Source organism: Diceros bicornis, chromosome 10 (assembly GCF_020826845.1).
Source record: "Diceros bicornis minor isolate mBicDic1 chromosome 10, mDicBic1.mat.cur, whole genome shotgun sequence".
NCBI classification, from domain to species: domain Eukaryota; kingdom Metazoa; phylum Chordata; class Mammalia; order Perissodactyla; family Rhinocerotidae; genus Diceros; species Diceros bicornis.
The window spans coordinates 58,037,676-58,052,072 of NC_080749.1; the positions used below are offsets into that span (position 1 = coordinate 58,037,676).

General features: G+C 35.1%; 1 protein-coding gene across 2 annotated transcripts in view; it reads left to right on the plus strand.

Annotated features, from left to right (window-relative positions):
* AGPS (alkylglycerone phosphate synthase) overlaps positions 1-14,397 on the plus strand; it is a 142,210-nt gene that overhangs the window by 105,360 nt on the left and 22,453 nt on the right. For both annotated transcript variants that reach the window (XM_058549317.1, XM_058549315.1), the window contains 3 exons: positions 3,592-3,661; positions 5,861-5,922; positions 9,975-10,064. In XM_058549317.1, the coding sequence (XP_058405300.1) occupies positions 3,592-3,661; positions 5,861-5,922; positions 9,975-10,064 (222 nt within the window). The remainder of the gene's footprint in view (positions 1-3,591; positions 3,662-5,860; positions 5,923-9,974; positions 10,065-14,397) is intronic.

Consider the following 14,397-nt stretch of genomic DNA (forward strand, 5'->3'; position numbering starts at 1 on the left):
CTACTTCTTAGTTATGTTATAATTAGCTTCTTAATGTACTTTCATCCAGCTTCCCTTCATTTAAATGCAGAAATCTTCAGTATTGAACAACCCAACCTGTCATTAGGCAGATGACTTAGGGCTATTTTGATTTTTTGATACCTGGAAATATCTTCAATGTGGTTTTCTAGCAGAAGTCCTGGTTTTCCCCTAGTTCTCTCTAGACACTAGTTCTTTGTTCTAATCATGGAAAGATTCAGGGATATATTTCTTATTTAAGATGCCACTCTGCCAACCCTTGCTTCTCAATCATTTCTCCTTCTGCATAACTAAACGGAGGAAAGCACCACTAAATTTCTTTTTGTTAAAGTTTTCATAAGTTAGTTTAGCTCGTGTGTTTTATTTTGAATTAGGACATTATTAATCTAGCCTTTCTTTTCTTTTCTTTTCTTTTATCCTCTGTTCCCAACACCTCAGTAGCTTTAAATTGATTGTTTTTAATGAAGTACTCCAATAGTTTAGAACATTTTTGTATGTTATCTTAGCCGTTTTTCCTCCTTTCCTTCCACCCCTACCCTGACACAGTTAAATACCTTTGAGCACATAATGATCCAACAGAATATAATAGCCAAATGTTGAGTAATCATACTTTGTTTGTTTATCTGTGTTTGGTAGTAATGCCCTTTAACTTCTCTAAGAGCTAAGCAGAATAAACATTAGCTGTCAGCAATCATGACAAATGTATTGACATTTACCATAGAACTTAAGGTAATATGTTATCATTATTTTTAAAATGTGTGCTTAAGTTGTTTAATGTAATTCAACATGAGAGTGATTAGGTTTACCAGATGGCTCTTTTATATAAAAAGATTGTCTCTCATTCCTCTTTCATTTGTCTTCCCAGTCCTTCTTCATGAAACAGCTTTAAATTTGTTTAAGAACCTTGTTAATTGATGTTTGAAATTTGTGGTAGGAGCAGGAAGTAGGGGATGGATGTTGCTACTTGAACATAAAGCAATTTGAATCTAAGTATAGTTTTCTGGAGTGGCTGCAAAAGTGGCAAGTAAGAAGCGTTTAATTTCTAAGGCTTACTATTGTTTACGTATTATGTTTTAAGGTAATTCTGGCTAGAAGATAGATAATTCTGAAAGCTAAAAACGAAGTTCCAAAAAGCTAAATTTGCAGGGAAACCTGTGCTTCAGGAAAGCAAACCCAGAATGACTTTTCTTCTCCTTTTGGGTTTATGAATTTACAAAGGACGTTTGATTTCTTCCTGCTTTAGATAAGAAAATGCATGTTTCAGTGTGGTTTGTCACATGGATTCCAAAGTGGGATAGATTCCCCCCTCTCCCCTCCCCTGCCAGGTATTAGAAGAGGGTCTAAAGAAAAATGACCTGACCTGGGACTACAAAGTAGGACTTCTTCGCATCCTGATCTAAGGGAGACAGACCTACTACATGTTCATACCCGTAACTTCTCACCAAATGCGTACTTAGAATGTGCCTTCTCAAAGATGCCCAGTACAGGTCTCTTGCACCCTTTCCTAGTCTTCACTCTCCTTTCCTTTCCTTCTACCACTAGGCCCAGGGTGAACTGTTTCTATTTCCTAGATCAGTAGTGTTTTTTCTCTCATGTACTCAGTGGTCTGACTCTGTTTCATATCTACCTGAGGTATGGGCCTTGCTATTTTCCTCCAAGCACTTGCCACAGCAATTTGCTGACTAGTTTCCTTTTTGTTTTGGAACTTTATTTGACTCCCTACCTCAACCTCAGATCTGTACACATCCAACCCAGAATTGTCTTCTGTTTCTTCTTATTTTTCACTCTCAGCTGCTTGACCTAAGTTCTGTCTCCTTCACTCATTGACATTCTAGTAATATAAACAACCCCTTTCATTTCATTATACCCCATCCCCAAGTAGTTCTAGACTAGAGCTCCTCTTGTCAAGTCTTTGCCACTCCTTCTGGATGATGCTAATTCGTGTATACCCAGCTATAATACTAAGTCAGGAAATCTGATTTAACTCATATATTCTAGCCTAAAATTGCCTTATAGCATTTATATAGAACAAGGGTACATCTACATTGCATTATTTACTTACTGCCAAATCCAAGGAAAAGAGAGGAAGAAAGGATTTAACTATAAGGTGTTAATTGAAGCCATAAGAGAAATGATTCTTCCGGAAGAGGCTCAAGACCTGAGACTTGAGCGACACCGTGGTTAAGGGCTTAGCATCCTGAGACCAAGGGGGTGCAATTAGGGTATTGAGAAGAGAGACATAAAAGTTAATCATCAATTGTAACCCAAGAAAGTTGTGGGAAAAGATATTTTTCTTTTTATGTGGTTTGGTTGAGGGATTTTTTAGTGAGTAATTTGAGAGTTTAGGGTAAGTTTGGCTTTTTTTATTTTTAAACAGAGTTTATTGTATTTAATACATTATAAAATTTGAAAAATTATAGGAAAGCATCAAACTGGAGCAACTCTAACAAGTAATAATTCTGGCCTCTTTGCAAAACTGATCACTTTAAAAATAATGTTCACATCTGTGAGGCAGACAAAAAAGTGTGACTTCTGTACAAACTACATTTAAAATTTGATGTGTAATATCTTTCGAATGCAGTGTGCCCATGAGCGTTTTTCTGAAGTCCTGCCTGGTCCCTGCCTAAAGAGACATGAAACCTCCATATGCAAAGAAACTCGATTCAGAGTGTTTTTTTGTTTTTTTGGGGGGGGATACGTTTTATTTAGACTAGGAATAGTTAAAATTTAATTTCTGCCTGATGATGGAAAAAAGCAAAATTAAAAACTCTTTACTGAAGGTAGTAGAACTCAATAATCATTCATAGTCTTTTAAAATAAGAATGACCTTCATGAAGCAGAGTATTTGGACTGAATTATATGTTATATGGGATTAATTCTAACTAGATCACCAAATACAACTTCTATGGATAAAACTACTTTCAAATTGAAATGGATAGTTCATGTGTTCATGGTGGTAAGACCTGTTGGTCTTGTACTTGTCTGTATGTTGCTTCATAAGCTAATTTCTGTGTAAGTATGTTTTGTCTCTCATTTAAGTTCCATAAAATAAACACCATGTCTAATACTCTGGATACTATGTGCTCAAGTATTCAAGAAACTTCTTGGTATTTGGAAGATCCTAGTCAATCATTACACATCTTTAGGTATGAGTAAGACCATAATAGTACATGAAAATGTGAGTAGAATATAATATGAATAAAATAAGTGTATTTTAGGTATCTTGTTATGTTTGTGAAGATTATTTAAGCTTGTTTTTGATGGCTAATTCTCTATTGACAATATGATTGAGTTCATATGAGTCAGTATTATTAGTTTTGGTGGATCAAAGTTTGAAATTAATGACCAAACTGAAATGTTAACAGTGTTTTCAGATTTTTGCTGTCCAAGCTTATTCTTTTGATAACTCTTTGATATATTTCTTATAAATGAGATTAAAATAAAAATGAGATGCAATGTAATATATGTTAATCTGTTAAGCAGTTATCTTGAGATGTCGTATCAGTTTTGTTAGTTTTATATATTTTTAATAGTTCATTTGAAATATATTAACAGTTTGTTCTTTAATTACAGTGGATTAGCAGTTGGAGAAGACAATGGACAGAGAGGTTATTTGCTAACCTATGTCATTGCATACCTTCGAGTAAGTTGTCTCATATTTCCCTTGTCAATTTATGTTACAAACAATACTTTTTCTTACTTTGAGTGAATAAAATTATTATCTTTATTTTCTTAAATTTTAACCTACTATAATTTAACACATCGTTTTACATGAACCCAGGATTAGCTGTAAATCTTCAGAAGCCCAGTTAACCCTTCCATATATGCTTTTGAGAAATTGGAAGATTATTTAATAGGTCTTGCTGCTATTTAAAAGAATGGAGCCTTTACCTGTCTGGAAGTTGAATTGCTTGGTTAGAATCAAGCTGTCTTACTTAGTAACATTCCTCACTTGAATATAAATCTTTCTTTACCTGTCTTTAAAAGTTGATGTTTAACTTTATTCCAAGTAGTTATTAGTTCACTGGTGATGATTACTATATAGAATTAAAGAAACTGTTTGTGTGTATTTGAGCTCTAAAATTTTTCTAATTCTAGATTTTCTATTTGTGAGAAACTTTATTAGTCATGTTAACCTCAAGAGTCTGCTATACTTATTGATATGAAAGTGTTCTTTTGAAAATTTATTCATATGTTCATTTATTTTGTTTTGTTTTTCTACTTTGGTGTAACAGACTTAAGTTTCTTAATTGTTTTCTGCTATTGCTAGAGTTACTTTTTAAAAGTATTGCTTGTTGTGTAATTTAAAGGGTCTTATATTAAAAGGTCATTTCTCAAATATCCTATTGAGAATTTGGCCTCCCCAGATACTGAATTTTCTAATTTTTCACTTGGAAATTGTTCTGAAGGATGTCCTTATGTAAAATTATATAAATTATAATTTATAATTATATAAAAATTATAAAAAATATATAAATTATAAACTTCTCTAAGAAAGCTTAAATTGTGTTCTCATTTTAAATGTAATTTAATCCTAGGTAAGATCAAAATTTTAGATTGCAATGAATTTGAAGCATATAGGTCTTCCTGTACTCCCCTCCCTTGCTTATAAGGAAGAGTACATTTATTGCCTGTGCACTGTGTTAGGAATTGTGATCAACAGATTTACAGATCATGAAAGGTAATAGATGACTTTAGGTCTCAGAAATAATTTTTACCTCCATAGACTGTCACTACCCCAAGTTCTCCAATAGTAAGCATTTTGGGTATACATAAAATTTTATTTGTTGGGCATTTTCTCTGAGGATGTTGACCATTTTCCCATAATACTAAATTCGGAATTCTAGAAGATGAAATGTAGCTATAACAAGTACAGCACAAACACAGTTTGGAGTAAGTTTCTTATTATTAACATTCCAATTAATGTTAAAGCTGAATCAAAAGCAAGTTAGAGATTTTTTGGGGGGAGGGGTTATTTGTTTTATCTTATTTTTTATTTTCCCACTGCTTACTATTGTCACAAAATATATGTTTACTGAATAAGTAAATGCATGAGAGAGAAAACACACATTTTAGATCAGTAATTTGGGGGTTTTTCCTGCCAACCAGGAAAAGTTGAAGTGATTCATTTTACTAGAAGTGAAAACTTAACGTCTATTGATTTTTCTACCTTATAAAATTTTCTTTCATATCTTTGCAATTTTGTGGTGGCTTGTAAATTGTTCTTTCCAGTTTCAGTATTAAAACAATCATACTCTGGGTAAAAGTAAGTTACTTATCATATAAACATTATATCTTCTATGCTGTAAAATATATTTTCCTAGCAGAAGTGCCTCCAGGTGTTCTATCTATTCAGTCACTACAAAGAGAGGCACTATGTTTTCTGATTTGTTTTTAAAGAAAAGTTGATTTTAAGAAAGGGAGAAATCTTATCCTTCCTCTACTCTGACCCGCGCCCTCAATTCCCTACCTCCCTGCTCCTTTGATCCTGATGACCACTTTTTGGTATTGGTTAGTTTACTGTTTAGGCCACCAACTGTTCCGTTAATATTCTCTACATGTACAGAGACAGTTCCTGGGTAGAGACTCCGTTCATTGGAGAAATATTTGAGTTTCTACCATGTCTGGCACTCTGCCTAGTGCCAAGGGTACAGAGGAGAACAAGACAGACAAAGCTCACTCTTGGGGCCACTTTCCAGTGCTCTTATGAGGTGGATAGTAAAGAGCCATGGTGGTTAAATTAGAAACATGTAATACTAACAATTAGGTGAAATACTAACAATATCATTAATTCTTCTGCATCTGTTATAATTTCTTGGTTTTTGTGTGTGTGTCTTAACAGGACTTGGGTTTGGATTACTATGTATTAGGAGAATCTTTTGAAACTTCTGCTCCTTGGGACAGGTAAAATGAAATAAAATGCCTGATATTATTAAAATATGCTATACGAGTTGCTGAAGTAATGTATCTGTGTGTGTGAATATGTAAACTTTTAAAATTTTATAAAGAAACATTGAAACAAAGAATCACTTTAAATTAATATCTTAATATTTAAATTCATCAGAATGTCATATTTGCAAACCATTTTTTCGGTTTTAGACAAATTTGCCCATGTCCCATAGAAGAGGGTATTATTGATGTTTACATTTTAAAGAATCGTATTGAACACTAAATGTCACTATGTGGTTTTACTTAGCTTTGATTTAAATTCTTATGTGATTAATATGCTTAAATATTATCGAAAAAGTCTCCCCAAATTATAAAACCTGTTACCTTCTTTTGCAATATATCATTTAGCTATGGGAATTTGTGTATGTATTATTAAGCAGGGTCTTAACTTGCATTTAAATGATTTCTGAAAGAAATCCAATTTAAGAAATTTTGTACAATTTCTATTTTTAAATTACACGTACACATACAAATATTGGTTAGGGGATTAATAATAAAAACTGATTAGCAAATGTGAAGTGGTTTTATTAAAAATGGGCTTATGAGTTAACTCATTCAGTGATAAAAATTCTTGAGATTGTTAGTACATTTTATTCTAGTATACCTTACGTTTTACTGTTTCTTTATAAAGTTTGCAAATTATTTTAAATCTACAATAAAGTATATAGGATATAACAGATCCCCATGAATCCACTTCTTAGATATTACATATCTTAACATTTTTGTTCTACCCTAGCATCTTTTTTTTTCCTCCCCCAGAAAACTTTTTACTTTGCTACGTTCAGTTTTTATCTACTATGGGTTATGACTTTTGGTGCATAAATGCTGATATTCCATGCATTGTAAGATAATAACCAAATTTATAGTATCAATCTGTTATAATTTTTGATGCTAAATTTAATTAAATTAAGTTCAATTTTTAAGGGGAATAAATCTTGTAAATAAAAAGAATTATCAAGTCAGCAACATCTGACACTTTTGAACAGGAGATATAGTTTGGCTGCTGTTCATAGTTGTCTCAGAGACCAGTTGAGTCTTTAGTACCTTTCCTTGCTAGGGAAAGTGGGTTAGTGTAGTATTACTTCTTCAGTATTATGAATTTTCTTGTCATCAGTTACTACAAACTGATGATTGCCATTTTGTGTTTTTATTCTTCCAACCGTGGGAGCTAATCATGCAATATCTTTTCAGTTTTCTTTATTCTTTCTTTGTATATACTTACATAATGATTTAATTGCCTCACTGACAATATCTGTTTTATACAGGGTTACGTATTTGGTTTGTTTTCATTTAAAACAACTTCCTCAGCTAAATTTTTTTTTTACCTTTGGTGAGAAAGATTGGCCCTGAGCTAACATCTGTTGCCAATCTTCCTCTTTTTGCTTGAGGAAGATTGTCACTGAGCTAACATCTTCCTCTATTTTATGTATGGGATGCCACCACAGCATGGCTTGATAAGCGGTGTGTAGGTTCACACCTGGGATCTGAACCCGCAGACCCTGGGCGGCTGAAGTGGAGCCCGCAAACTTAACCACTACACCACTGGGCCAACTCCCCAGCTAAAGTTTTAATAAAAAAAAAAAAAAATTGAGGGAGGCCGGCCCCGTGGCGCAAGCGGTTAAGTGCTCGCCCTCCGCTGCGGCGGCCTGGGGTCCACCGCTTCGGATCCCGGGCACGCACTGATGCACTGCTTGTAGAGCCATGCTGTGGCGGCCTCCCATAAAAAGTGGAGGAAGATGGGCACAGATGTTAGCCCAGGGCCAGTCTTCTTCAGCAAAAAAAGAGGAGGATTAGCAGGTGTTAGCACAGGGCTGATCTCCTCACAAAAAAAAAAAAAAAAAAAAGGGAAAGCAGCTACATTCCAACCCATTTAGCAACCTGCTTTTCCTTTCACACCTTTAGCTGTGTAGAGACCACGTTTAGCAGCAACCCATGGATCAGGGTCTTCAGCTCTCACGCATTATTAGGTCACTTGCTCTTTTCATGCATAGGTCTCTTGAGGGATTAGTGATATTACTAGTTTTTGTGTATTCCTCAGTGGCCCTAGCACAATGACTGCACCTGTTAGGTGCTCAATGAATATTCTTCGTAGAGTCCTGTGAATGAACTATGGAATAGTGAAAGAATGTGGCCTGTGAAAATAGCTGTTTAAGAAGTCTCAGTTGGAGATTTAAAAATTTTGGAGACACCAGCATGAGACTTGTGATTAAAACCAAGGGAGCGGATACAAACAGTTAGAGATAGTAAGGATAAGGAAAAAAAGAGGGCCTAAGAAAGCAGTCCAGGGAACACCAACATTTAAGGGATAGTCATACAAACAAGAACTAGCAAAAGTGATTGAGCAATAATATCTAGAGGATTTAGAGAAAAACTAGTGATGTGAGAGAAGCCCAGGGAAATTTTTTTCAAAGAGGAAATGGGTCAACAGTGTTAAATTTGCTAATAGGTCAGGTAAGAATTTAAAAGTATACACAATTATGTTTATCTCTTATATAATGATTGGTCCAAATAGACTGTATTGACCTTTGCACAAGTTCTGTGAGAGAATACTTTTAGAACTCCCTCCCTACAAATCATTTCTAGAAAGTATCCCATTGAGGGTTAAAACCATTCATTTCTATTCTTGGTCCCATCTCCTCCTCATTATTGTTATTATATATTATCATGTAGCACTTAAATTCCATTTCCTAGAGTCATGATACAGAACTTGTTACTTTTATAAATTTGTAGTATTCTTAATTAACCCCTGATTAAAGCTTGGTAGGTTTTGTTTATATTTAAAGTATTTGTTTTATAAGTTGAATTTTCAAAATAAAGACACATTAAATTTCAATAATCTAAGTGCTTTACAAGAGATTTTTTAAAAACATGCAGCAGCCTTACCATTCCATAAATGAGGCATTGATAACATTGATAAATCGTATTTGCCTGCAGCTCTCATAGAATAAAGCAGAATTTAACGTAAGAGCACTGTTTTGTAAAATTAGAATTTATAAAACTTTCAGATACTATATTCATAAAAATAAAATTTGACATGCTAATGAAACACTAAAACCCTTTTCATATTTCTATTTTAATCATATATTCTTTGTTCTTATAACTTTAATGTTTTTTATAAAGCATAATCCATTTAAATAGTATTATTTTTGTCAAATTGGTTCTCACACAGTCAAATCAGTCTTTAGACTAGAAATAGGTGAGCCTTTTGAGTCTCGTTGGTTATCTTTTCCAAAGAAAAGTTCTCGTGATTTTACACAGACCAAGATTTAAAACACAGAATCAGTGTTGTATCCAGTGTCAAATCAGTACATAGCCAGGATGTTTATTGGAGAATAAAATGGCTTATATATACCTTAAGAGTTTTATTTTCCAGATGAAACAAAATATGTAGTTATAACATTATGTTACAGCTCACATTAAAACATAGATCAATATTGTTAAATATTATCAATCCCTCCTCCCCTTTAAGAACTATCCCTCACCTGTCTCTTTTCATTGACTTTTAATATCAAACAGTCTAGCATAACTTTACGCATAATTCATGCCCACTAAGTCTCTGTTGAACTGGATTTTAGCTCAGTGCCTGAGAATAGGCTATTGAACATTTGGTATAACATCGTGATTATTAATTAAATTATTTTTAAATTAAGGAAAACTTCTTAGACATGGATATAGATTGATTTTTTTTTAAAGCTTTTAAAATCTTGCAATTAAATTTATTTTGAAATTGGGTTTTCCTAGTGTAGAAAACTGCCCTCAGGAGACTTGAGTATGCTCTTCTGACTTCTGTCTTTCCTATGGCAAAAAAAGAAAGGACTTTGCTCTCTTGATGTTATGAATGGAAGGCTCAGTTTGAATGACCGAGGCTCTTATTCATTCTTGAAGGAATAAGTATGAACGTTTTAGTTAAGAGAATTTCTGACTTGAAGGATGCCAGATAAACCAGCATTTATTAGAATTTTTGTAACCTATTTGAAAACTTATTTGTGTTCTAATATGTCTTCTAGGGTTGTAGATCTCTGTAGAAATGTTAAAGAAAGAATAACAAGGGAATGCAAAGAGAAAGGTGTTCAGTTTGCTCCTCTTTCTACATGCAGGTGAGTTTAATTGTTCTTATACTTCTTATTCTGAAAAAAACTAGTTTTTAATTAATGGAGAAGTGTAATTTGCCAGATGAGGAAAAGCTTCAGTCTGTTCCACTTAGCAAACTTTTCTAAACTTCATTTGCTACCTTGTTAGGATTGTGCCACTATGATTTTAGAGTAGTTCTGAGCCCTTTAGGAGTAGAACACCCTTTCTTGAGTGAGCTTTCTACCCTATCTGGACAGCATGATGGTGAAGAGCCAAACGTCTGAGCTCCTGGAATAAGAGAAGGACTCTTTCTTCATTCACTCAGACTATAAATTACATATATAGTCAAGAAACTATAAATTATATACAAAGTCAACATAGCTCTTTCTTCAACAGAGAAAAAGCACTTTAACCATTTTTCAGTTGTTGATTAAATGAATGGGTGTGGAATAAAGGAATGAGTGGAGCAAAAGATCGAAATGAAGATTAACTCGTTGCTTTCCAATAGATCTTTCTGCGATAATGGAAATGTTCTGTATCTGCCTTGTCCAGTATGGTAACCATAAACCACATGTGGCTGTTGAGCTGTTGAAATGTGGCTAGTGTGACTGTGGAACTGAATTTTCAATTTTATGTAATTTAAATAATTTAAATTTAAAACACCACGTGTAGGTGTAGGGGCTGGCCTGGTGGCATAGCAGTTAAGTTTGCACATTCCGCTTCGGCGGCCCGGGGTTCACCAGTTCAGATCCTGGGCACAGACTTGCTCACTGCTCATCAAGCCATGCTGAGGCAGCATCCCACATAGAAGAGCTACAGCTATGTTACACAACTATGTACTGGGGCTTTGGGGAGAAAAAAGAAAAAAGAGAAAGATTGGCAACAGATGTTACCACAGGGCCAATCTTCCTCCAAAAAAAAAAAAAATTAAGAAAAAAAAACCACCACATGTAGCTAGTATCTTCCATATTGGACAGTTATGAGCCATATTGGATCATGGTTAACTGATGATCTTGTCCTCTTTGTTAAATAGTAGCAGACCAAAAGAAAGTATTCTTGAGAAGGGGCACTTTGTATTCAATCTTTTGATATTAATTTTCTGTGTAAACACCAGAAGATTAAATATATCAAGATTGAATCAAGCATTTACCTTCTCTAAAATGTTACAGAATTAATTGGAATGAAGAATAAAGGGAAGTCAGGACATATCATGAGAAGGGGGACCTTAAAGTAAATGATAATGGTAGTAACCTAGCACTTTAAAATCTATTAAACATTCTGTATTATATAACTGCCTCTCCTTTTTTTCTTTTGTGTGTGTGTATGTGTCTGTGTGGTCTTCAAGAAAATAATGCCAATATTTATTATAGAAACAAATAAAAAACTTACAATATAAGCATGAATAAAGTTAGGTAATTTTGGAAATAATGTAATATCTTTATTGGTAAGTGTACCAGATGCTGGACTCTGAAACAGCAGTTATACTTCTGCACAACAGAATTTCTGTATATTTCTGTTCATGATGATTGTTTGTCTGATGTACCTGGAATCACTTAATCTCAGCCTGGGAAGACAGACCTGGTTCTACTCCAGCCCAAGAACCAGGCACTGCCTGCCAGCTGCATTACCATGGCAACTTCCTGCTTAGTTTTTTAACTTCTTTATTTGGTAACACTACGTGTGTCTGAAGGGTAAAGGCACTATTCTGTTTTAGTAATTTAATCTCCTTGAGCTCTAAGTTTATCATTAGTAAAGTAGTGGTAATACCATTTACTTGATGGGACTGTTGTAAGAATGAAATGAGAAAGCATATGAAGGGCTATATAAATGCCATCATATTATTGTGATGTAATTACATTAAGGCTGGGGTAGACAATCCATACTAGTATTAGTAAGGAAAATTTAGGTATTTTTTTTTTCCTCAATGACAAATCCTCACGAAGGTATCCGATCGTTAAGCCCTCTTGATATTTTGACATAGCATGATAATTTGCATGCATCTGCTTTGCAAGACTAGAAATACTTCCATACTCTTTCAGCTGCTCTCTCTTCTGTGATTTTTTCCTTCTTTTCTCTATCTTTTACTAAAATTCTCTCATCTTGTACTTCCCTGCTACCATATTGTGTTTCTTAGTTCTACTTTTTGCCCCCATTGGGACAGATATCTTTTAGAATTTGCTAAATTGTGCCTCTGCTGGGTAAGAAAGTAAAATTCTAACATGACGTGAGGAAAGCATGTTTCTTACATATTAACTGTTGATGTTAATCAGCATCAAGGAGATGCTTCAGATTGTCTCTTCTGCTTCTGTGTGGGAGAGAGAGTCAGGGTTTGAAGAGCATTTCAGGAGGTACCAAGTTAAGTCTATGTACTAACCTGTTTTAGAACAAGTATATTCAGGGTAGAAACAGAGAATATAAAAGCGAAAAATGTGAATTTTAGAGATTATTGGTTGCACATTTAATATGTCTGAAGGAAGGGAAAATAGGGGCCTTGTTCTGTACAATAAAAAGCTTAAGGGGGCCGGCCCGGTGGCGCAAGCGGTCAAGTGCGTGTGCTCCACTGCAGCGGCCCGGGGTTCACCAGTTCAGATCCTGGGCGCACACCGACGCACCGCTTGGCAAGCCATGCTGTGACGGCATCCCATGTAAAGTGGAGGAAGATGGGCACAGATGTTAGCCCAGGGCCAGTCTTCCTCAGCAAAAAAAGAGGAGGATTGGCAGATGTTACCACAGGGCTGATCTCCTCACAAAAAAAAAAAAAAAAGCTTAAAACTTGGTAAAGCTACTGATGGCTTAGTGACTGGTCTTAGAACCTTTCCAAATGAAGGTGTGAGAATGTATATGTTCTTTTTTTTTAATTTGGCAGTATGTTTTAAAATGAATCTTTTATCTTAAAGTCTAAGAAAAAAAAATTTGTGTGTTTATTTACATTATCAACCTGTCTTGACATGAGTACAGCTGTGTTTGGCCGTTCCATTAACCTGCAGCCACCAGCACACAAAGAAATATAAAGCTGCTTTCTGTGTGGTGGGAACTGGCCTTTCTCCCACGGAGATAGTTGCAATTTGTAAGAATTTCAAGCTCCTTTGGGCGTCACGGCCTGGGGCAGACCGGCCATCTGTGCCGGGCTGGGACGATAACTAGGTAAAACAATGCACGTACACAACTGCCGGGCTAGGATGACAGCCAGGAGGCTCAGTGCACATATGCCACTGATAGCCATTTGTGCATGGGAACATTAAATGCTTGCTCTGTAAACTCTGTAACTGCTTATATAAACTGCTGAAAACCGAGGCCTGGTGAGAGTCTCACCTGTGGAAGGGACGCCTTGCCCAGGATGTGTGATTCCCGCCCAGCCGGGTCAATTGAAGAGACTCTCCCGGCAGTGGGGCGTGAATGTTGTGAGTAACCCATCTAATGTGTTCTCTTTTCAGTCAACCTGGTGTTTCTCTTTCTGGTTGATTTGTGTCATTTCCCTTCAGTCGATCTGGTGTTTCCCTTTCCAATCGATCTGATGTTTTTCCCTCTCATATGATCTATTCGAATCTGCTGCTATCTCAGTCGATGTGGATGTTTTCCCTTTCCAGTCGAGCTGATGTGTTTTTCCTTCTTAATATTTGACTTATTCGCATCTGTTTGCAGACTGTCGCCTTTACTATCCTCTATATAACAAAATATACTCTCAGTCCATTTGTTTGGAGTGGAAAGTTTCTTTTGCATCTCCGATCGAATCCCCGAACCTCTCATAACACAACCCAAATTGATACTTAGTTCTTCACTTGAGAGTCTAGTCTATCAGGCCTCTTAGTATAATACCGAAAACAAATCAGGCCTAATAATCCATAAGTCATTTGTCACCAGTAAAATTTGAAACATTATAAATAATTGAATCTTTTTTTGTGGTCAAGAGTTTTTTATTCCTTTATTTTGTCAAGTGGCAACTTAGCAGATTTTATCACCCCTTCTTCCTTCTGCCCACCTCCCTAGTCAACATCTCTCAAGACTTCTCCCCTTCCGTTATGAAAATATCATTGTGATAAACCACTACTTAATGACAGTGATTGGGAAGTAAAATTTTCTGCCTTAGGATGCCTTCTGTAATAACACTTAAGTCTTGTTTCTTCAGAAGGTACTCATAAGGCCTGAGGATCTTCATTACATATTGTAGGTAGATAGAATTGGTATACTTAGACTGAATTGGCTATGTCATTTATGAAGTACCTATTTTTTTTTAAGAATGATTTTCTGATAAAAGCTCATATGCTCATCTTCTGTGATCATCTTAGAAAACCCAAGTTTAGAATGTGCAAAGTCTAATTATTTGAATGGTTTTGATAATAGGAGTTTTAAGTATAGTAT